The 20,496-nt window shown below is 35.2% G+C and overlaps 2 protein-coding genes across 3 annotated transcripts; both read right to left on the bottom strand.

Moving 5' to 3' along the window:
* Positions 1-4,380: 4,380 nt before the first annotated feature.
* On the bottom strand, positions 4,381-8,107 carry LOC126718697 (AMP deaminase-like). 2 transcript variants are annotated; one of them, XM_050421011.1, is made up of 6 exons: positions 7,477-8,107; positions 6,564-6,766; positions 5,479-5,695; positions 4,987-5,180; positions 4,802-4,853; positions 4,381-4,577 (listed from the first exon to the last, which is right to left on the bottom strand). In XM_050421011.1, the coding sequence occupies exons 1-6, from the start codon at positions 7,718-7,720 to the stop codon at positions 4,468-4,470; spliced, it is 1,020 nt and encodes a 339-aa protein (XP_050276968.1). In that variant the 5' UTR covers positions 7,721-8,107; the 3' UTR covers positions 4,381-4,467. The 2 variants fall into 2 exon arrangements, with proteins under 2 accessions (XP_050276968.1, XP_050276969.1); XM_050421012.1 differs by having other exon boundaries at positions 4,381-4,664; positions 7,477-8,104.
* A 9,730-nt stretch (positions 8,108-17,837) lies between these two features.
* LOC126719884 (uncharacterized) lies at positions 17,838-18,981 on the bottom strand. The gene is made up of 2 exons (XM_050422390.1): positions 18,573-18,981; positions 17,838-18,289 (listed from the first exon to the last, which is right to left on the bottom strand). Exons 1-2 carry the CDS (start codon positions 18,979-18,981, stop codon positions 17,838-17,840), a joined length of 861 nt encoding a protein of 286 aa, XP_050278347.1.
* Positions 18,982-20,496: the final 1,515 nt, after the last annotated feature.

The raw sequence follows: 20,496 nt of genomic DNA on the forward strand, positions 1-20,496 counted from the left end.
GTTCTGTCCAAAACTTGTAAGATTTCTTGTTTGTACTTGGTTTCCCCATAGGCTTGGGTCCGAGGACCATACAAGGCCTTGGTTCTGTCCAAAACTTGTAAGATTTCTTGTTTGTACTTGGTTTCCCCATAGGCTTGGGTCTGAGGACCATACAAGGCCTTGGTTCTGTCCAAAACTTGTAAGATTTATTGTTTGTACTTGGTTTCCCCATAGGCTTGGGTCCGAGGACCATACAAGGCCTTGGTTCTATCCAAAACTTGTAAGATTTCTTGTATGTACTTGGTTTCCCCATAGGCTTGGGTCCGAGGACCATACAAGGCCTTGGTTCTGTCCAAAACTTGTAAGATCCCTTGTTTGTACTTGGTTTCCCCATAGGCTTGGGTCCGAGGACCATACAAGGCCTTGGTTCTGTCCAAAACTTGTAAGATTTCTTGTTTGTACTTGGTTTCCCCATAGGCTTGGGTCCGAGGACCATACAAGGCCTTGGTTCTGTCCAAAACTTGTAAGATTTCTTGTTTGTACTTGGTTTCCCCATAGGCTTGGGTCCGAGGACCATACAAGGCCTTGGTTCTGTCCAAAACTTGTAAGATCCCTTGTTTGTACTTGGTTTCCTCATAGGCTTGGGTCCGAGGACCATACAAGGCCTTGGTTCTGTCCAAAACTTGTAAGATTTCTTGTTTGTACTTGGTTTCCCCATAGGCTTGGGTCCGAGGACCATACAAGGCCTTGGTTCTGTCCAAAACTTGTAAGATTTCTTGTTTGTACTTGGTTTCCCCATAGGCTTGGGTCCGAGGACCATACAAGGCCTTGGTTCTGTCCAAAACTTGTAAGATCCCTTGTTTGTACTTGGTTTCCCCATAGGCTTGGGTCCGAGGACCATACAAGGCCTTGGTTCTGTCCAAAACTCGTAAGATTTCTTGTTTGTACTTGGTTTCCCCATAGGCTTGGGTCCGAGGACCATACAAGGCCTTGGTTCTGTCCAAAACTTGTAAGATTTCTTGTTAAGTAATAAATTTTTTTTTTTAATCATTTATTTTTCGCAGGTTAACCCCTAGGCCAGGGAGGGGAGAGTTGGCTTGAGGCCGGAAGCCCCTAGAGCTGCCCGCGCCGTTAGCAGTGCAGGGCGTAGCCCCTAGCAGAAGCTTATGGCGGAGCAACAACTGCACGTCGCCGGAGATGGGAAGAACTCGTGAATCTCTGCTTGCTAGAGAGCTGACTCATGCGTCACCCGTGCCAACGCGCAAGCCTTCCCACAGACGGCGCCAATTGTAGGGACACGATCCTCAAACGGCCCAACGATGAGGTTGGGCTCGCGCGTGATGGATCCCGCACAATAAAATTTGTAGAGAGTGGGCTTGAAATGCCAGCGTTTGGTCACGGGACGTTGATCTAGGCCGGACCTTAGATAAACCTAGACCAGAAAAGGCTTTAGTCCGAGTATCCAAGCCCAATAACTTTATAAATTGAGGGATTGGACTCCTCGGATCATGTCCGAGGAGCACTAGTGTTTCTCTCCGGTTACCCGGCGGTAGGTTTTTCATGGTGATGCACATATATTATCCGGGCATTCTCCTCCCTAGAGTTTTTCCCAGGAAGTGAGATGGGGGATCCCCCACTAATTAGTTTACCTTTCCTTTTATACTAGCCTACGTTTGTTGTCCCTCGTCCACGTGTAGGGTCAATTTTTCCAGGACTGATATTTGTCCCGTCAATCTAATCCCAGAATTGCTGGGGATTGTTAATAAAGCCTAAAAATCAGGTTCTGTTAGGTGCGATGTCATATCAATGAGGGGTATTAAGGACAATTTCCCCGAGATATTTTCTGATCTTTTAAGTTTGCTTGTATGCCACTTTCATCAATGAGACTTTGGGTCTGCCGAGGACTAAGCTGTCCTCGGCTGTATCTTCGGGCCCCTTTGGGCTTAATATTTTTGGGCTTGGGCCCTGGCCTCCTTCGGTTTGGGGTCCGTGGACTCCCCATAAGTGAGCGGGCCGAACCCACAAACTATTGGGCCCCACAATAAAGTAAAACATATTTAATAGTTTAGGAATAAAAATTGAACTTTTCAATAGTTTAGGAACAAAAAAAAACTTTTTAAAGTTTAGGATGATTTGGACATGAGTTTATGTAATACTAATTTCATTTTGAATATGTTGATGATAATAATTAAATGATTGATTATTATATAAAAAAATTTCATATGGAGTATAAGAGGGTTTATAATTTCACATGAAATGAATTTTTGCATTCAAATAGATTTAGTCACAATTTATGTGAATTTTTGTCACTTTTAGTTAATAGTGACTCATTGAAGGCATGAATTCACATGATTTCAGAATTTAAGGTTTTAATTAAAACTTTAAAAATTTTAGGGTATAATTTGAAACCACCCAACTTACAACAAAGGGCCGGATTATTTAATTTATACCACAATTTTTAATAAAGTATAATCACTTGACGCAACTACAACTTCTAAGATTCAGCTTTTATTATAAAATATTTTCCTCTCCTTTCCTTTGGCTTGGGTTTCAGACTTTTGTGATTATTTGGAAAAATAAAGCATCAATCATTATATATAAAAATCATTAAAATGTTCATATGAATAAGCTCCAACTCTCTTTCTTTTTGGTTTCTAATAAGAGTAATGTCAAGGATATAATTTTTTTCCACAACTACTACATATCTTAGTTTATTTATTTATTTATTTATTTATTTTTTATAATAGTTTATTTATCTTATTTGTTTATATTTAAAAACTTTATTTTTCTAGGTATAATTGTATTTTTATCCACTTTCAACAAATAACAAAGAGACATCGATATGTAAGTCGATCTAAATGCACAATAGGAAATATGAACAGCGAGTAATCAAAGAGCATTTTCTTGAGTCTATCATGATATCATCCATTACTAAACAGAGAAGGAGCTGGAGTTGTGGGGTAGAGATTGGGGGACATGGCTTTATAAGGTCACAAAATTAGAATAGTAAGTCTACACAACTTTTTTCATAACTGTTATTTTTTGTTTATTTATTTATTTTTTTTATGGGATTCATTTATAACTGTTAAATTGATAAATAATGTGGTAGATAATAAACTGATATTAATAATGGACCCATGTCAAAGTTGACAGTAAATTATCATCATAGGTAATTGAAAAAACCAAAGTTTTGAATAATATTGTGCATGAATGGATTACAAGAATTCTATTGGGAAAGATTATGAGCATAATTAAGGAGAATGTGACTTAATATATGTGTATGTATATATACACACACACAATCGCTTCATAATCACTTGAACTTGTGTCACTTTGATAGGCTCAAATCTTAAAGAAATAAATAAAAAAGAATAAGACTGTATTGCATAAACTCCTCAAAGATGCACGTACGAGTCATTGTCATGGGAGTTTTGAGTTTTGACAAGGAAAAAGATAAACCGACCATGCACATTCTCTCCGTTACAGATTCATGATCGATCATTGCACTGGCAGATAAATACAACCCCTTCATAATCAATGTTCATATTATGAAGGACATTTTTTATATTTCATTGCTTTTTCTATGCCATGTGTGCACGCATGCACGTTCAAAAAGATATGTAGCACCAAAAACAACCACTCCGCAGCTAGTGCAATCATTATAGTCTCTCTAACCCTTACTTATTGCCACGTTATTCCACCACTTGATTTCGTGATTTTCGATCCAAAAGTTGGTCACTCTCATTTTGTGCCACACATTCTCACACACTCAAAGCCACAATTATTGAATAATTTTTGGCATTTTTGGCAATGGCAAATATATACTACAAACAGCCAAGCCAACCAAAATAAATGTGCATGTCCTAGATAGGAGGGCATGCGGGTACTATACTTACTTTTACATGTTACAACAATGACCTAATGTCAACAAAGTTACTTTGTTAGGACCACCGTCCATGTGAGTTGATACTTTTTCAAGCCTTAAAGGCTTGAGGGGTTCATGGACCCAAGTTCGAGTGGTCCCGAAGTGGGGTTATACTATTGATTATCCAAAAAAAAAAAAAAAAACAGATGTTACTTTGTTAGGTTTTTAGTGTTGTTATGTTTCATGACACTCTCTTATAATCAAATTATATATCTTGATTATGTTATTTTATGTAAAAAAAAAAAAAGAAAAAAAGATCAATTTATGTATTTTTCAATTAAAGGCTCACACAAGAGTGAAGACAAGCTCAATCAAGCAAGATAAATGGTTCATTACTTAAACCCAACTCAAGTAGATCTAAGGCTTGCTTGAGCAAGTTTGCAAGAAATAAAACATTTACTCTATGTTTGCTAAACCCCACACAACATTTTTTTCATAATTGTTGACTTGATATATAGTGATTAAAGTAACATCACTTTTACGTAAGTCCAACATTAATATCACCTTTATTAATCATGTACTAATTACAAGCTTAGATTACAACTGAAAGAGTTTATGAAAACTTATAATAAAGCTACATACGTAAAACTTAGGAGATCACATTTAGGCTTTGATCGAACTAAGTTCCACATCCACATAAGGCTCATCTTCCTTTTGCAAACTGCCCCTATAACTATAATTTTTAGCACAGTATACAAAATATATCAAAGATCAGTGAAAAATCTTGTTGAACTTGCAACAGGGAAAAGATCCATAGTATCTGTGTTATAATAGAGAGAGGGAGCTTTAATATTCTTATAATCCAAAAACTAAATGCTAACACAAAAATACATTTAATTAAGTATTTGACAAAGAATGTTTATTTTACTGAACAATGAATTACTTTTCAATGCTTACCATTTTCACTTGCATAAACATGTACAACTCCATCTACCATTTTGAAACGGTGCTGCTTGGAAAATCAGAAAGCATCAAACAAATGAATGACTGTACTTGAATGTAAACATTCACATAGCTTTCATACATATCAGGGAAAAAATCTTTAAAAATTTCACACCATGAACAAGCAAAAAATGACTCACAGCTGTTGCTTCAACAGGTTCAAAGTGAAAGGGATCACTGTTCATATTGGATGCACTAGATTTCCCCTCAGTTTCCTTCTTCCATGGAGCAACCAGTTCCCTATAGACATAATTTTTACGCAAATCTAAACATTCACGAATCATTTTTTGTACTTCTTCCCCTTCTCTGCTTGTTGACTCCAACCTCACATGTTCTTACAAGAGAAATAGAGAAATAGGCATCATGTAATTAGTCCCTTCTTCAAATAATAATATTAAAACAACCATGCATTTACAGAGGTTGAATAAGCCTATTCTCTGTAGCTGTTAAAAACACATTTCTTCTTCCACATATAATTGCAATTAAGTAGAGTAAAAAAGTAGATTTTTGAATGCCACCAATGGGTAAGTCAGCAAATAATATAGCCAACAAATTCAATTTTCAACATAATTTGAGGCAATAAGAGAGACAGATCTCCAACAAAATAGGTGGAAAAAGGAATTTAAAAATACCATGGAGTGTTGCTCTTAGAGCTAAAACGGTGTTTTCAAAATTAGGATCATTCCCCACCATGTGCACTGAAGGTGTATCTACCTTTCCATCACCACGCAGATCTACACTAGCTTTTGCTTCAGTTGCAGTCGCCATACACATTTTATCTTGGATACACTTCCTAGCTTCATCTATTTTTTGAATGCTGCAAGTTTTTTCGTTGTTTGAATTTACATCCTGCAATTCCATCAACGGCAAAACAGATTTATTCTGGATACTCTTTTTTTTTTTTTTGGTTATCACAGATTGTATATAAACAATGACTAAAAAGACATAGAAAACTGAGAAACTTATATATTGCTACAATCCGTTGACGTTTTTCACCCATAAGATTGGCCTTGGTCCAATGAATTTTGTTCCTCAATTAATCTTTTTTTTTTTTTTTTTAATTTTTTATAAGTGAACAGATCCTGTTCAAGTAAGGTCATAGTGTTTCTCAATTAATCATAAATACATCCTCACAGTTGATACCATAGTGGTATTAATAAAGATTATATAACTACACTATGGAACCAAGTGCCTTGTGGATCAATAACACTACCCAGTTGAGAACCTAAGTTCGATTCCAACACCCCCCCCCCCCCCCCCCCCCCCCCCAATTGTTGTAAACAGAGGGGGGGAAAAAAGATACTTGAGCCTTAACATATTATCTTTTCTTTTTTTTTTTTTTTTATAAGAGCCTTACCATATTATCTCAAAACCTATAAAGCTTATTAACTTAGCAATATATGTCTAAAGGCTGTTTTTTTTTTTTTTTTTTTTGTAAGTAATCTAAGGCTGCTGTTGTTGTTATATATATATAGATATATATACAGTTTGGTATTTTTCTCAACATTGACATTACTCACATAGTAAAGAATAACAAAACAGACACAAGATTAAAGTTTATTTTCAAGGCCATTGTGCTAATTTTAATAAATTCAGTAGCATACATAACCTAGTTTTGGTAAACTGACTGATTTACTTTCTAAAACTAAATACAACATTTTCAAAATTCAAGCTAAAGCGTATTAAAATATGAATAAGTTGATATAACTACACATACTTGTGCATTTGTGAAATCAATTGGAGAATCTATGTTTCCATAGTCAAAAAGCATGTCTTCTCCATTTGTAAGCTCAGTTCCATCGTCGTCTGAATCCCCATCATCATCAAAAGCATTGCCACCGGGGGACCTTGGCGTCACTAGCCTACCAACAGATGCCACCCTCGTATACTTTGCAGAATGATTAACAAACCGATCCAGTCCTGCAAACAGCCAAAGCATAACAAAATGTGCTGCTCTTTAGGATTCAAATAGCATTTACACATCAAGATCAAGCAATCAGGGGCTTATGTTGGCAACATTAGAACTATATTAATCACGGCAATTAGAATTCAGCTTCTTTTTCTTTTTGTTTTCTCTTCTTTCATTCTTTTTTAGATTTTTTGGGTAGTAGTTAAAAACAACAACAACAAAGCCTTAGTCCCATATTTTTTGGGGTCGGGTATGGATACTCAACATATTAGTTAGGGTCGACCACATGTATTCCTTCCCTTCATTCTATTTTGTCCAAATTCATACTTTCTGTCACTTCCTTAATTGACGTGCCCTTTTTACTACTTCTAAAAATGTTACTAAGCCAAAATTTCAAGCTAGTCAGGGTCGGCCACACGTAATCTTTTCTGCAATTGTATTCTATCCAATGTCATATTCTCTGTTACGTCTTTAATCGACTTCAAAATGAATATTAATTTACACCCTAAGCAACTATTGATTCAACTTAATTGCACAAACATTGCATTCTTTTTCCTAGTTAGACAAGCTAATCTTGCTTACTAGTTACAAATTTGACAGTTAGCATTACCTTAATCTCTCTTCTATAAGAATGAATTTTCTCAAACTATTTTGCAAAGAATATATCACTGAAAAATCAAATTAATTTTAAAATTGAAGGAGAAAATTCATAGTTTCATACCATCTCTCTGATCAAATCGAAGAGGCGGAAGCCCCGAGGGGATCAAATTGAGTTTATCGAGCGATGTAGCAGCATAACTTTTGGCTCGAGCTCTCATCGGCTGATCGAACTTGTGGTTCTCATCCAACAAATCGTTTCCGGGAGCCACATTGGGCAGCGACGACGAGATTCTATAGCCGCGAAGCGAGTTCTCGTCGAGCGACTTCGAAATGTCCCGGGACCACATTTTCCGATCGATCACCATTTCCTCGTCGGAACCGGAGCCTCAGTCGCCGTCTATCTCCTCCTCTGCTTCTCCGTCTTCTTCTTCGTCTTCGTAGTTGTTAACGGAATTGAGAGGGCGGTTACGGCGGATCTCGATGAGGCGGTTGAGGACCTGGTCGACGCTGCGCTTGTGGAAGTAGAAGGCGGAGATGGCCATGAGCGAGGCTCCCACCAAGGCCGCCATGGCTAGTTGCAGAGACGAAGCTGAAGACGAATCCATGAGAAAGTGGTTCTACTTGAACCCTATGTCGTGAGCGAGTGTGAGAGTCGAAGAGTAGAGTGAGGGACTGTCACTGCAGTTGTTTTGCTGGTAGTAGTACTTCTTCTGTCCATTGAAATGATTCGGGGGGCCTTTTTATATCAGGGTTGGACTTCGATGTTCGAGCCATGGCTTTTGTGCGTGGGAAAAGTCCAAATTTATTTGTTTTTAAATGAAAAATAGAAAGTGTGCCTCGACCTGGATTGAGCCAATTGAGACTTGAGACCATTGTTCCACTTCTGTGGATTTCCCTTCCTTTCCTGTGCAAAAGAGTAATGCTAGAAATACAATCCTTTTCATAATTTATTCACGTGATAAGTTATGAATAATTGAGTTATGAGCTTATTACTTTTATTTTACCACTTACAGCTTACTATATAAGCAAATTATAATAAAAATTGTGATCTTAGCATTCTATATTGGTAAACAAATTGAGAGGAAAAATTGCATTGTTCCACTTTAGGTTAAATCCTGATCCATTTTAATTATTTTTGCCAATCCTTGATCGGTCATTTCGGTCAAATTTCAATTTGATTCTAAAAATAAACAAAAACAAAAATTATGTTGTTTTGATTTTACTCTTATTATTTCATTGACGATAATTAAATATAGATGTTAAACATGTATTTGTGTTTATCTATCTATATATACTAGCCATAGTTTCAAAACGATAGGTCAGAATTAATCAATACCACAATTTTATGTTTCAAGAGACACATCAAAACATGCACTAAAATGGAATTAACAATATTGCTTGAGACATGAAATTGATTTTTCTTTCTTTTTTCTGAGTTTGTAGTTTATATATGTGGGGCCCAATAGTTTATGGGCCCGGCCCGCTCGTTTATGGGGAGTCCACAGGTCCAAACTGAAGGAGGCCAGGGCCCAAGCTCAAAAATAGGAAGCCCAAAGTGGCCCGAAGATACAGCCGAGGACAGCTTAGTCCTCGGCAGGCCCAAGATCCCTTTGACGAAAGTGGAATACAAGCAAACTTAAAAGATCAGAAAATATCTCGGGGAAATAGTCCTTAATACCCTTCATTGATATGACATTGCACCTAATAGATCCGGATTCTTAGGCTTTATTGACCATCTCCAACAATTTCGGGATTAGATTGATGGGACAAATATCTGTCCCGGAAAGATCGACCCTACACGTGGACGAGGGACAACGAGCGTAGGCTAGTATAAAAGAAAACGTAAGGTAACAAAGTAAGGGGGCCCCCATCTCACTTCCTGGGAAAAGCTCCAGGGAGGAGAATGCCCGGATAATATATGTGCATCACCATGAAAAACCTATCGCCGGGTAACCGAAGAGAAACACAAGTGCTCCTCGGACATGATCCGAGGAGTCCAATCCCTCAATTTACAAAGTTATTGGGCTTGGATACCCGGAATAAAGCCTTTTCTGGTCTAGGTTTATCTAAGGTCCTGCCTGGATCAACGCCCCGTGACCAAACGCTGGCCTTTCAAGCCTACTCTCTACAAATTTTATTGTGTGGGATCCATCACGCGCGAGTCCAACCTCATCGTTGGGCCGTTTGAGGATCGTGTCCCTACAATATATATATATATATATATATATATATTTTTTTAGATACAATCGCATTCTTATTCATTCTAAATAATAAATAAATAAATTCAAACACGCACAATTATGCTTCATTTTCTCATGAAAACTACTATGGATAACTATTTATTATACTCATTTAAATAATTGGTCAGGTTAAGTCGAATCTTCAGTCAATCCGATTGATTCGTTTTCTTCTTCTTCTTCTTTATAGAAAAAATCTCTTTCATTTTTAAATATGTGCATAGTTATTATAAATTTAAAATTCTAATTATTTTATTATCCCAATTTTATTGTATACTAAAGTTAAATTAAATTTCTTTTAATTACATGAAAATTTTGGACGATACTATACATTTGCTTGAGGTACACTTATCAATCACAAAATATTTTGTGATGTTGAATTTACTATCAACATTGAGTACATTTTCTTAAGCTTCTTATAAAAGTTCTTACTAAATTTTTTTAGTCTTACCTATATATATATTTTTAAGGGAAGTCCTACCTATTTTTGCTCTCTACTCACTATAACTAGTTTATTTAGATCCAAACCCAAATAATCCAATTCAACCTCGTTTTGGCAAGACAAAGCTGTCATAGTTGGGTATGTGCGAAAGGTCACATTCACATAGGCGGTAGCATTGAACAAAAAATGGCATTTTGCGATTGGGAATGCAACTTGTAAGGTATCAGGGGCGGCTTGATGCATTTGGGGGCCTAAGGCGAAAATTGATCATCTTATTTAGATGCAAAATTACTACTAATTAACATGAACTACATAGAATTTTTTTTTTTTGAATTTTTAAGACAAAAAAAATTTGACAAAATTTTTCATATTTGTTGATGTGGTAGATTGATAGTGGTAAGTAAAACAGTGGTGTTAGTGGTAGATTTAGATGAAAACTAGTAAAAGTTTGCTAATTAAACTCTTATTATTATTCTTTTTTTTTTAGAAGTGCAACATTCACAATATTTTTTACAACAAATCCTAGATTTTAAACTGTTTTTTGTTTTTTATTTGAAAATATCACTATAATTATTTTTTTGCCATCAACAATAAGCTGTAATAACTTGCTACTTAGCATTAGTTGTACAAGTGTTGTGAAAAATATTATGGACGACGTTGCATTTTTCTCTATTTTTTTATTTTTTTTTCATCTAATAAAAAATTTTATTTTATTTATTGATTATAAATAATCATATTGGTTAAAATTTAGGGGCCTTTTTTTTACTTGGGGCCTTAGGAGGTTGCATTTTTTGCTCCACCATAGAGCCGGCCCTGTAAGGTATATTAATTTCATTCGATGAATTCCTTTTTATTTTATTTTTCTTACTTTCAATATTTTTTTAATTGGAAATCTCTTTTTGATTCTAGTTAAAAAAGTACTGAAAGCAAGCTAATTTTTTTTTTAACCCTCTCATATGTGTGTGTGTGTGTGTTTTTTTTTTTTTTTTTCAATTTCATGTGTTAGCATTTTGTAACAATTTTTTTTTTCTCTCTAGAAAGTCTTGAAATTCCCTTTCACTTGCCACTTGGTGTGGTTTTCATTCATTATCACAATAAAATGTTTTTTTTTTTGGGGGGAGAAAATACAATAGAATGTTGAATTGCTTTTTCTTTTTTCTTTTTTTGACATGAATTGTAATGTTGTAAGTGTTTGTATTTAGTGGGATTTTTTTTTACTATCTTGAAATGTGTATGCTTTTAAATATGTATGCTAACTTGGATAAAGTTGAAATGTGTATGCTTTTCCCATGATTCCATCTACTATTTTAGAATATCACGTTAAAGGTTATATACGGCACTTAAAGTGCCACCTTTTCAAAATCTTGTCGACTCTCTCAAAAACTAGTTTACTAAATTTTTCTCAACTACTAGCATTACACTTCTCCAACCCCCCATGTTCTTCAACTTACTTTGATTTTACCACATGAATATGTGTGTTTGTTTGAGAATCAGTCATTGTATTTGTACACTTGTTTTGGCTGACATGATGCCTATATTGTCATTTTTCATCCAATAAAAGTGATGGAAGTGTAACATAATGATAAATTACATAATTTTTTTTAATATTATGCTAAGAGTAGTTTTAGAATCACAAATTACTTCACAATTATTTAGCTATAATTATGATATGATAGATTGTGAGTGGTTAATTATCACTTATACATAGACCTACTATTTTTTTACCAATATCACTCTGTCACATCACAATTGTAAGAACTAATCTTATAATATATGCCAATTCACTCTTATAATTTGATTTATTTATTTTTTTTTATAAAAAAACTCTTATATTTTGGGCTGGATGTTTAAAATAAGATCAAAATGAAATTAGGATAGGACGGGCCTACAGCGGCCCAGATCATGAAGGCCCCCTTAGGTGGATTATATCTATATTTTGTTTTCATTTATTTTTTAAGGGTCTATGATGATAGGATACGATGATTAATACTGGACCAGTGGTAAATAAAAAATGTACACCAATTGGGCCATATGGCTTCAATTTGTATAAGAAATCAGGCAAAAATGGCCCATTACCATCAATTTTCAAAATAATTTGCCTAGAAACACTGTTTCCAAACTATATAGCAATATACCACTTTTTTAGGTACTCGAGCTTGGCAAGCTCGAGTACCATGTTTTTTTAATCCACTATCGCCCCATATTCAAGGAGACCTATAGTGGCGTTTTTAATCCCTATAGTGACGTTTTCGGGCCAAAAAACGCCACTATAGGGCCCCTTGAACTTGTTATGGGGACTTATAAAAAAATTTTGCAGGAAAACGCCGCTATAGGGCCCAAAAACGTCACTATAGGGATTAAAAACGCCACTATAGGGCCCCTTGAACCTGTTATGGGGACTTATAAAAAAATTTTTGCAGGAAAACGCCGCTATAGGGCCCGAAAACGTCACTATAGGGCCCCTTAACCTGGTATTGGGGCTTAAAAACGCCGCTATAGGGCCCGAAAACGTCACTATAGGGCTAAAAAACGCCACTATAGGGCTCCTTGAATATGGGGCGATAGTGGATTAAAAAAACATGGTACTCGAGCTTGACAAGCTCGAGTACCTAAAAAAGTGGTATATTGCTATATAGTTTGGAAACAGTGTTTTTGGGCAAATTATTTTGAAAATTGATGGTAATGGGCCATTTTTGCCCAAGAAATCATGTGTGTCAGCCATTCTTCTTTATTTGCCCAACTGCCCATAGGGCCGACCCTAAAAATTAAAAAATGATTGAAAGAGATAAAAGGTGTGGCCCTAACAAAAAAAAAAAAAAAAAAAAAAAACAAACCTCCTCCCCCGCCCATAACTTATGATCCACTCTCGTATACATATTGGACTTACAATTAAAGAGAGGAAAAAAAAAAAAAAATCACAATGAATCAATGGCCAAGCAAAATTCTCTAATTTTCTTGGTTGGGATCATATCTAAAATTTAGCCTGAAGTGGTATATGGTACCGTATTTGCCCAATTATTACTTTTTTAAAATAAAATAAAAACCTGCCTTTTGAAAAAAATATATTGATATTTAAGAAAGAGAGAATTTGAATCCTAAGGCTATGTTTGGTTTGGAGGTCACTCATATCTCAACATTCATCACTTAAATCTCCTCACTCAAACTCATTATCCAATTCTTATAACTCTAACTCAAAATTGCCCATAACTTTACTCTTTGTTGTGTTTGGCTGGAAATTCTCAGTGAGCATTCTAAACCAAAAACTCAACTTTATGTCAAGCTATGGGACCAACGAAGAAAGACTACAGCCACTAACAATGTTCTCTAATGATAATCAAAACAGCCACTAAGAAAGATTAAAAATTATAATCAAAACATTAGTGGTGAACAGTAGTTCTGCCCCCATTGGAGTTCATTATTGCTATGGCACTTGATGTGACTTGACTTACGGGTAGCACCCACTTGGCTCTAAAGAATTACAATATTGCCACTATAACTCATAATCCATGATTAGAAAACTAATTTGTGTTCTCATTTTCACTCCCTCTTAACTAATTTCTTTAAGTTATAAGCGATAAAAAACGAGAAAGAAAACCAAGTTAAACAAGTAGAAATGACGTAGGTTCTACAAAATGTGAATAATGAGCGATGAGAATTGGGCAAACCAAATGGATGTTTCCTCTCCCATAACTCTTTCCATGAAGCCATGATGAATTGATGGCCCAAGAAGGTTGTCCAAATTTTCTTAGTTGAGCCCATATCTTTAAAAAGCCCGGAGGAGTTGTACTCCAATTTGCTTAGTTGGACCATTATGGACAAATTTTTAATGGGATGGACGGAAGGACCACTTTTGACGAAAAATGTGAATTAAAACACTTTGAACAAATTTAAAGGGTGTAATTTGTATTTTTTACACATACAAATAAAATAAAAATCTTAGTTGAGTCATCTCTACTGAAAAAATTTGAGGTGTTGACTCTAGTTTTCTTAGAGCATCTCCAACAGCCTCTTCAAATTTTTGTACTGTTTAGAGAGTGAACAATTCATTTTACCTTTTGCCTACTTACTTTTTCAAATAGACTCTCCAACAGACTATTTATCTTTTTCTCTATCTCATTTAAATATTATTTCTTTATTCATTATTTATTATTTTTTTATCATCATTTATTCTTCCTATATTCATTCCTAACAATTATATTTTTCAATGAAAAATGTTATATCCACAATATTTTTCGCAATACTTTCATAAGAATCACATCAAAATCTTATGTGAAAAGTTGTTCCTAGTTCTAATTTGAATTCACAACTGAAATTATTTTTTTATTCACAAATATTAGCTAATATTACTTAAAATTTATTATGAAAATATTGTGGTAGCATTTCTTAATTGCTATTTCTTATTTTTTATATTATTTTTCCAAACTTAATTACATCCATACTTCTCTCTCTCTCTCTCTCTCTCTCTCTCTCTCTCTCTCTCTCTCTCTCTCTCTCTCTCTCTCTCTCTCTCTCTCTCTCGGTTTTTTCTCCACCACACACCTATCCCACTCCCATCTCTATCTACCCTTCTTTTTCTTTTTCTAGCTCATTCCGGATCTCACTCTCACTTTCTCCAGCTCTCTCATTCTTTCTCTGGCTCTCTCTTCTTCTTCTTCTTCTTCTTTTTTTATTTTTTTTTTATTTTTTTTATTTCTACTTTTCTAGAACACTCTCTACAGTGATAAGAAACAGAGAAATTAAGAACAAGCGATTGCTTGCTCCATCGTTGATTGAAGGACACAGGCAAGCGTTGTCTCTTTTTTGCTCCACCATGGGTTACTTGCTTGCTCCACCATGGGTCAGATGGCTTCTGTCTCTTTTTTTTTTTTTTTGGTTATTATTTGATTAATTTTAAGATTGTGTTTTTGAGTTTGTATTTTGATTAAAATTGAATTTAGAGATGTTTGAGAGAAAAGATCTAGAATAGTTTTGTTGTTACCATTGTGATTATTGAGTAAAAATTCAATATTTTAATTGATAGTTGAATATTTTATTCGAATTAATTCTTTTGCTCATGAATAGTAGGTCATCAGACTTAGAGAGCTACTGTTCATTAGCAACCAATTTTTTGCTAATGAACAGTGAGTTAGAGAGACTGTTGGAGCAAGTTTTTATGGATTTGCTCTCTAAATTTTGGGTTTAGAGTGGCTATTGGAGATGCTCTTAGTTAGGAGAAATTATAGAGTCCTCTAGTAGACCACGTCACTTGTCCACCATTCCACTAAAAAACTTCCACTTGTTTAAAATTGCTGAGTCAATAATTAATTTCTGTTTAAAAAAATTTTTTAACTAACAATTTTAAACAAGTGGAAGTTTTTTAGTGAAATGGTGTACCACATTACTTATCCACTATTTGGATCTTATAATTTCTCCTTAGTCAAACCCTAATCTTAAACAAACAAACTAAAGTGATATAAATTGTTGTATTTGCCCAATTGTTACTTAACCCAAAAAAATTACCACTTGTACACTTTTATTTAAAGGTATATAGTGCGAAATTTTACAATTTGAACTAAAATTCTAACATCGCACTAATGAGTAATGGGAAAATTTTAGGTATTGTAAATTAGATTTCTTAATTAAATTCAAACACATTGTTGCATTAACTAATAAATCAAAAACAATGTTACATTTTTTTTAAGAAAAATTAAATTCAATACAATTATATATTAAGTTTAAAAGAAAAACTTAATATATTGTGATGGAAAGAATTGTGCTAAATGCTAATGTCATAGAGACATCCAATAATATTGGTAGGTAGAATTTGATGGAGATCTCCTCATCCATTAAGCTAATATGCAAGAAAAATAAAAATAACACCTCCTCATCCTGTCATAGTGTCATATATCGACATTGATGTCCACAGCCATGCAATAGTAGTTATCATTTAGATAGAGAAGAATTTTGAGAAGACATGCATCATCACTGCATTTATGGGTTTTTTTATTATTTATTATTTATAAATATTATCATTGAAGAAGAATTAGTTGTAGTGACTGTCATTCAGATAGAGAGGAATATGAGAAGACATGCATCAACAATAGATTTTTTATGATGATGATAGTGGTTGTCCTTTAGATAGAGATGAATTATTGAGAAGACATTAATCACCACTACATTCATTTTTAAATTTTTTTTTTTTTTTTCTCTTTGGATAAAGAAGAATTAGCTTTTAAGAAACATGCGCAAACCAGAAAAAACATACAGAAAGAAAACATGAGTTTGGTGTTATGATGAGGTTCAGAAATAGGGATGATGATAATTTGAATTCAACAATGAATGGGTTTATACAAATCATACAATTGATATTTGTCTTTTCGTTTCAGATATGCCCTGTCTGGATCTGGCATTGGGTTTAGAGAAGAATAATTTAGGTTCATTAAATTCTTTAGCAAGATTATTATTTGTTAGGATCAAGCACTTACCCTCTACACCGAAAAATATAGCTGAGGGTAAGAGCATTAGCATTGGAAAATGCTAATGCTATTCTATTTTACAATTCTAAAAACCACTTTATCATTTATACCATCTTATTTTACAATACCTCCACATCCCAAACTTCTATTTGTATTAAAATATTATTTTTTTAAACTTACTTTATTATTTCTTTCAACTGTCAGTTTTTTTTTTCAGATTTTGGTGATTCCAACGGTCACTTTCTTTCCAACTGTCAGTTTTTTTTTTTCAGATTTTGGTGATTCCAACGGTCACTTTCTTTCCAACTGCCAATTTCTTTCCTGGTCTTTCCAAGTTCCAACAGCCAATTTTTTTCAACAGTACAATTCTGAGATTTCCAGCAATCACATTTCTTTCTTGGCCTTTAAATAACCAAGTGCTCAAGAAGAGATGCATTACTGTTAATACTCTCCTCTTTCAATAATAAAGAAGAAGCCTCTCCCTCGTCTATCAAAAATTGCAAATTCTTGCAATCATTTATCACTAGACTTTTCAAAGTTGGAGGTAGCTGGCGTTTTGAAATGAACATCAAAGAACTACAACTCTCAATAGTTGCATATTCCAGGCATGTACAATTGGACATTGGTAGGGATTTTAAAGCACCACAACCATTTATATAATTTCTTTCCAGCAAACCATTTTTTTTTTTGGGGTCAAATTCAACGTCTATTCCAAAGAACATATCAAATATCTTTCCCTGTCCTTCATCATTTCTTTCCAGCAAACGTTTTTTTTTTTTTTTTGTCAAATTCAACAACTATTCAAACAAGCTGCCAAATACATGCACACACATAGAACCTGCCAATTTTTCTGATCCACACACACATATAGAACCTATCAAATACATACACACATATAGAACCTGCCAATTTTTTTGATCCACACACACATATAGAACCTGTCAAATTCAACCTGCCAAATACATACACACACATATAGAACCTGCCAATTTTTCTGATCCACACACACACATATAGAACCTGTCAATGATCCACACACACACATATAGAACCTGCCAATTTTTTTTTATAGAAAGAATTTGCCAAATATCAATATACTCAACCTAAATTCACATACATATATATACATGCAACTTGCCAAAAATCCACATACATATATATAGATACAATCCACATACATAACTACCAATGTTGTCTTTAGAAGATTCATACATATATCAAATTACAATAAAACACCACACGCATAACTCACACACTTACTAAATTCCTACAACTCCCCTTGTAATTGCCATAAATGCTCAATGAGGTCTGATTGGAGTTGAAAATGATTTTTATGGTCTCGAATACATTAATGGGTTTCAATGAACTCCGTAAATGTATTTGTGTTCTCTCGTGACAGTTGTATAGTAGGATTGTCATTAACTTGCTCATAATCTAATTCCACCGCTTCATTTACATCTCGTTCATCCTCAACGATCATGTTATGAAGAATTACACACGCTTTCATGATGTCTTGAAGTGTTTCACTATGGAAAAATCTTGCAGGTCCACGCACAATTGCAAATCTTGCTTGAAGCACTCCAAATGCACGCTTTACATCTTTCCTATTCGCCTCTTGGGCTTTTGCAAATAATTTGTGTTTGTGTCCTCGTGGAGATGGAATTGTTTTAACGAATGTTGACCACTTCGAATATATGTCATCGGCAAGGTAGTATCCCATTGTATACTCATGACCATTGATTGAGTAATTAACTGCAGGAGCACGTCCTTGTTCGAGCTCAAAAAATATAGGAGACCGTTCTAATACATTAATGTCATTATTTGACCCAGGTAACCCAAAAAATGCATGTCATATCCAAAGATCAAATGATGCTACTGCTTCCAAAACAATGGTTGGCTCACGAATGTGACCAGAATATTGACCTTTCCATGCAACCGGACAATTTTTCCATTTCCAATGCATGCAATCAATGCTCCCTAACATCCCTGGAAATCCACGTCTTTCCCCATTGGCTAAAAGTCTAGCAATGTCTTCGTTGTTTGGAGAAAATATCAACCACCGCTTTAACAAATTTTTTCAGACTTTTCATTGCAGTGGATTCTCCAATTTGCACATACTCATCCATAAAATCAGCTGTAACTCCATACGCAAGCATCCTAAGTGCAGTTGTTATCTTTTGAAGAGAAGATAAACCCCATTTTTGGGCATTATCTCTTTTTTGGATAAAGTAAGATTCATATGCCTCTACCTCATGCTGAATACGAAGAAAAAGATTCCGACTCATCCGAAATCTCCTCCGAAATAAATTAGGAGGATACACTGGTGTGTCAGAAAAGTAGTCGAGATAAAGTCTTTTATGGCCTGCCAAACGATCACATTCGATATACCGACGACGTTTACGTTGTTTAGTTGAACCCTTAAGAATTCGCCTCATTATCTCATCCTCGTCTGAGTCGTCAAAAAGCAACTTTTTGAAAAGAGAGCGACCCATAGAGACAACCTTCAAGACAACAATGTTAGGAATTTATCACCATTATTGAACAGGAAATTATCTCACTTAAATAGCTTAAAACAGCCCCATAACAGATTTTGACAAATTCTGCCACTGAAACAGACATAAAACAGCCACATTAAACACTTGAATTTACCTTTTTGTGGACAGCCACCTAAACAACCACTTAAACAGCCACTTAACCATAAAAGCTACAACAGTTATATTAGAAAATCAACATAATCACTTATTTTGGATGAAGGAAGGGACACCTATGTGAATCACTTAATGCCCACTCATCACTTAATTTGTTAAGATGAGCTCAAAGGGTATCTATTAAGGATAAGGCTTAGTTAAGTTTTTGGATGGACAATCCACAACCACTTACTACAATATGAATCAAAAACAGGTGGACCAGTTCTCTTTATTGGGCTAAAACACCTTAGCAAGTAACTGAAAGCTCAGAAGTTTCCATTTTTATACAACTTGCTGGTGATAACTATTACCTCCTCAGACAAAGACAAAGGCATCAAGGCATCGTTAGAGATCTTTAAACAAAGTTCACGTTGAAAGTTCAAAAACGTGTACAAAAACACTTTTGAACGTTTAGACCCCCAAAAACCAATTTAATCAACACACGCAATATGTTAAACAATAGTGTGCGGAAACTTAACATATGCTATAACATGGTATTGATTAAACAACTATCTAAGCCACAACAAAATAAACCACAGCAGATAATGTAAAGGCAGAGATAGAGAGGAAGGAAGATGCAAACACAGCGATAACACCAGATATGTTATCGAAGAGGAAACCGAAGACCTCGGCGAAAAACCTCTCCGCCGCCCTCCAAGCGGTAATCAATCCACTAGAAAATACAGTTGGGATACAAGGACAGCAATAGACCCTCCAAGCCTAATCTACCCAATGCACCTAAGCCCTCCAAGCTTCTTGCTCCAACGAGGTTGCGCCGAACCTTTTTCTTTTCTAGCTTTCCGGATTCCGCTACTACACCGTAGCATCAACCAATGAATATTGGCTCCTTCCTAACTGCTTCCCAGAACTCCAAACGACTGTCTCACAGAGATGATAATGGTGAGAACCAGGTTTGGTATAATGGCCTCTCAAGGATTTGACAATGGAGAGGAAGAGAGTGAGGGATTTTGATGAGACTCTAAGGTAGAGATTGTGGGTAAAACAATCTGGTTTTTCTTTAGGGTTTCTCTCTCAAAATTCTCTCTGGAAGCTCTCTTTCAATCGTGGGTTAAAAGGGTATTTATACTGAAGAGGAGTGGAATGCGAAACGTCAGGTTTTTCCAAAACAGGGGTGGCTCGCGGCTTGACCTCGCGGCTTGACTAAGTCGCGAGTTCCAGTCGCGAGTTAACCGTATGGCCAGTTGTCCTGTTTTGTCCTGTAGTGCTCCAGCTAGCATGACTGTTCATCTTCCAGCATGCTTGGCACGTGTGCATCTTCTGGCGGGTTGAAGCCGCGAGTCCAGTCGCGAGTCCCAGCCG

Source organism: Quercus robur, chromosome 3 (genome assembly GCF_932294415.1).
Source record: "Quercus robur chromosome 3, dhQueRobu3.1, whole genome shotgun sequence".
Classification (NCBI taxonomy): domain Eukaryota; kingdom Viridiplantae; phylum Streptophyta; class Magnoliopsida; order Fagales; family Fagaceae; genus Quercus; species Quercus robur.

Bases quoted from the DNA above. Each gene is read 5' to 3' on its own strand.
- LOC126719884 (XM_050422390.1), bottom strand. From the start codon at position 18,981: ATGGGTCGCTCTCTTTTCAAAAAGTTGCTTTTTGACGACTCAGACGAG. The intron at 18,290-18,572 runs GTCTGAAAAAAT...TTAATGTATTAG, and splicing joins AGAATCCACTGCAATGAAAA to AACGGTCTCCTATATTTTTT.
- LOC126718697 (XM_050421011.1), bottom strand. From the start codon at position 7,720: ATGGTGATCGATCGGAAAATGTGGTCCCGGGACATTTCGAAGTCGCTC. The intron at 5,181-5,478 runs GTATTTTTAAAT...TTCTCTTGTAAG, and splicing joins TCTAAGAGCAACACTCCATG to AACATGTGAGGTTGGAGTCA. The intron at 4,578-4,801 runs GTAAGCATTGAA...TAAAAATTATAG, and splicing joins TGTTTATGCAAGTGAAAATG to TTATAGGGGCAGTTTGCAAA.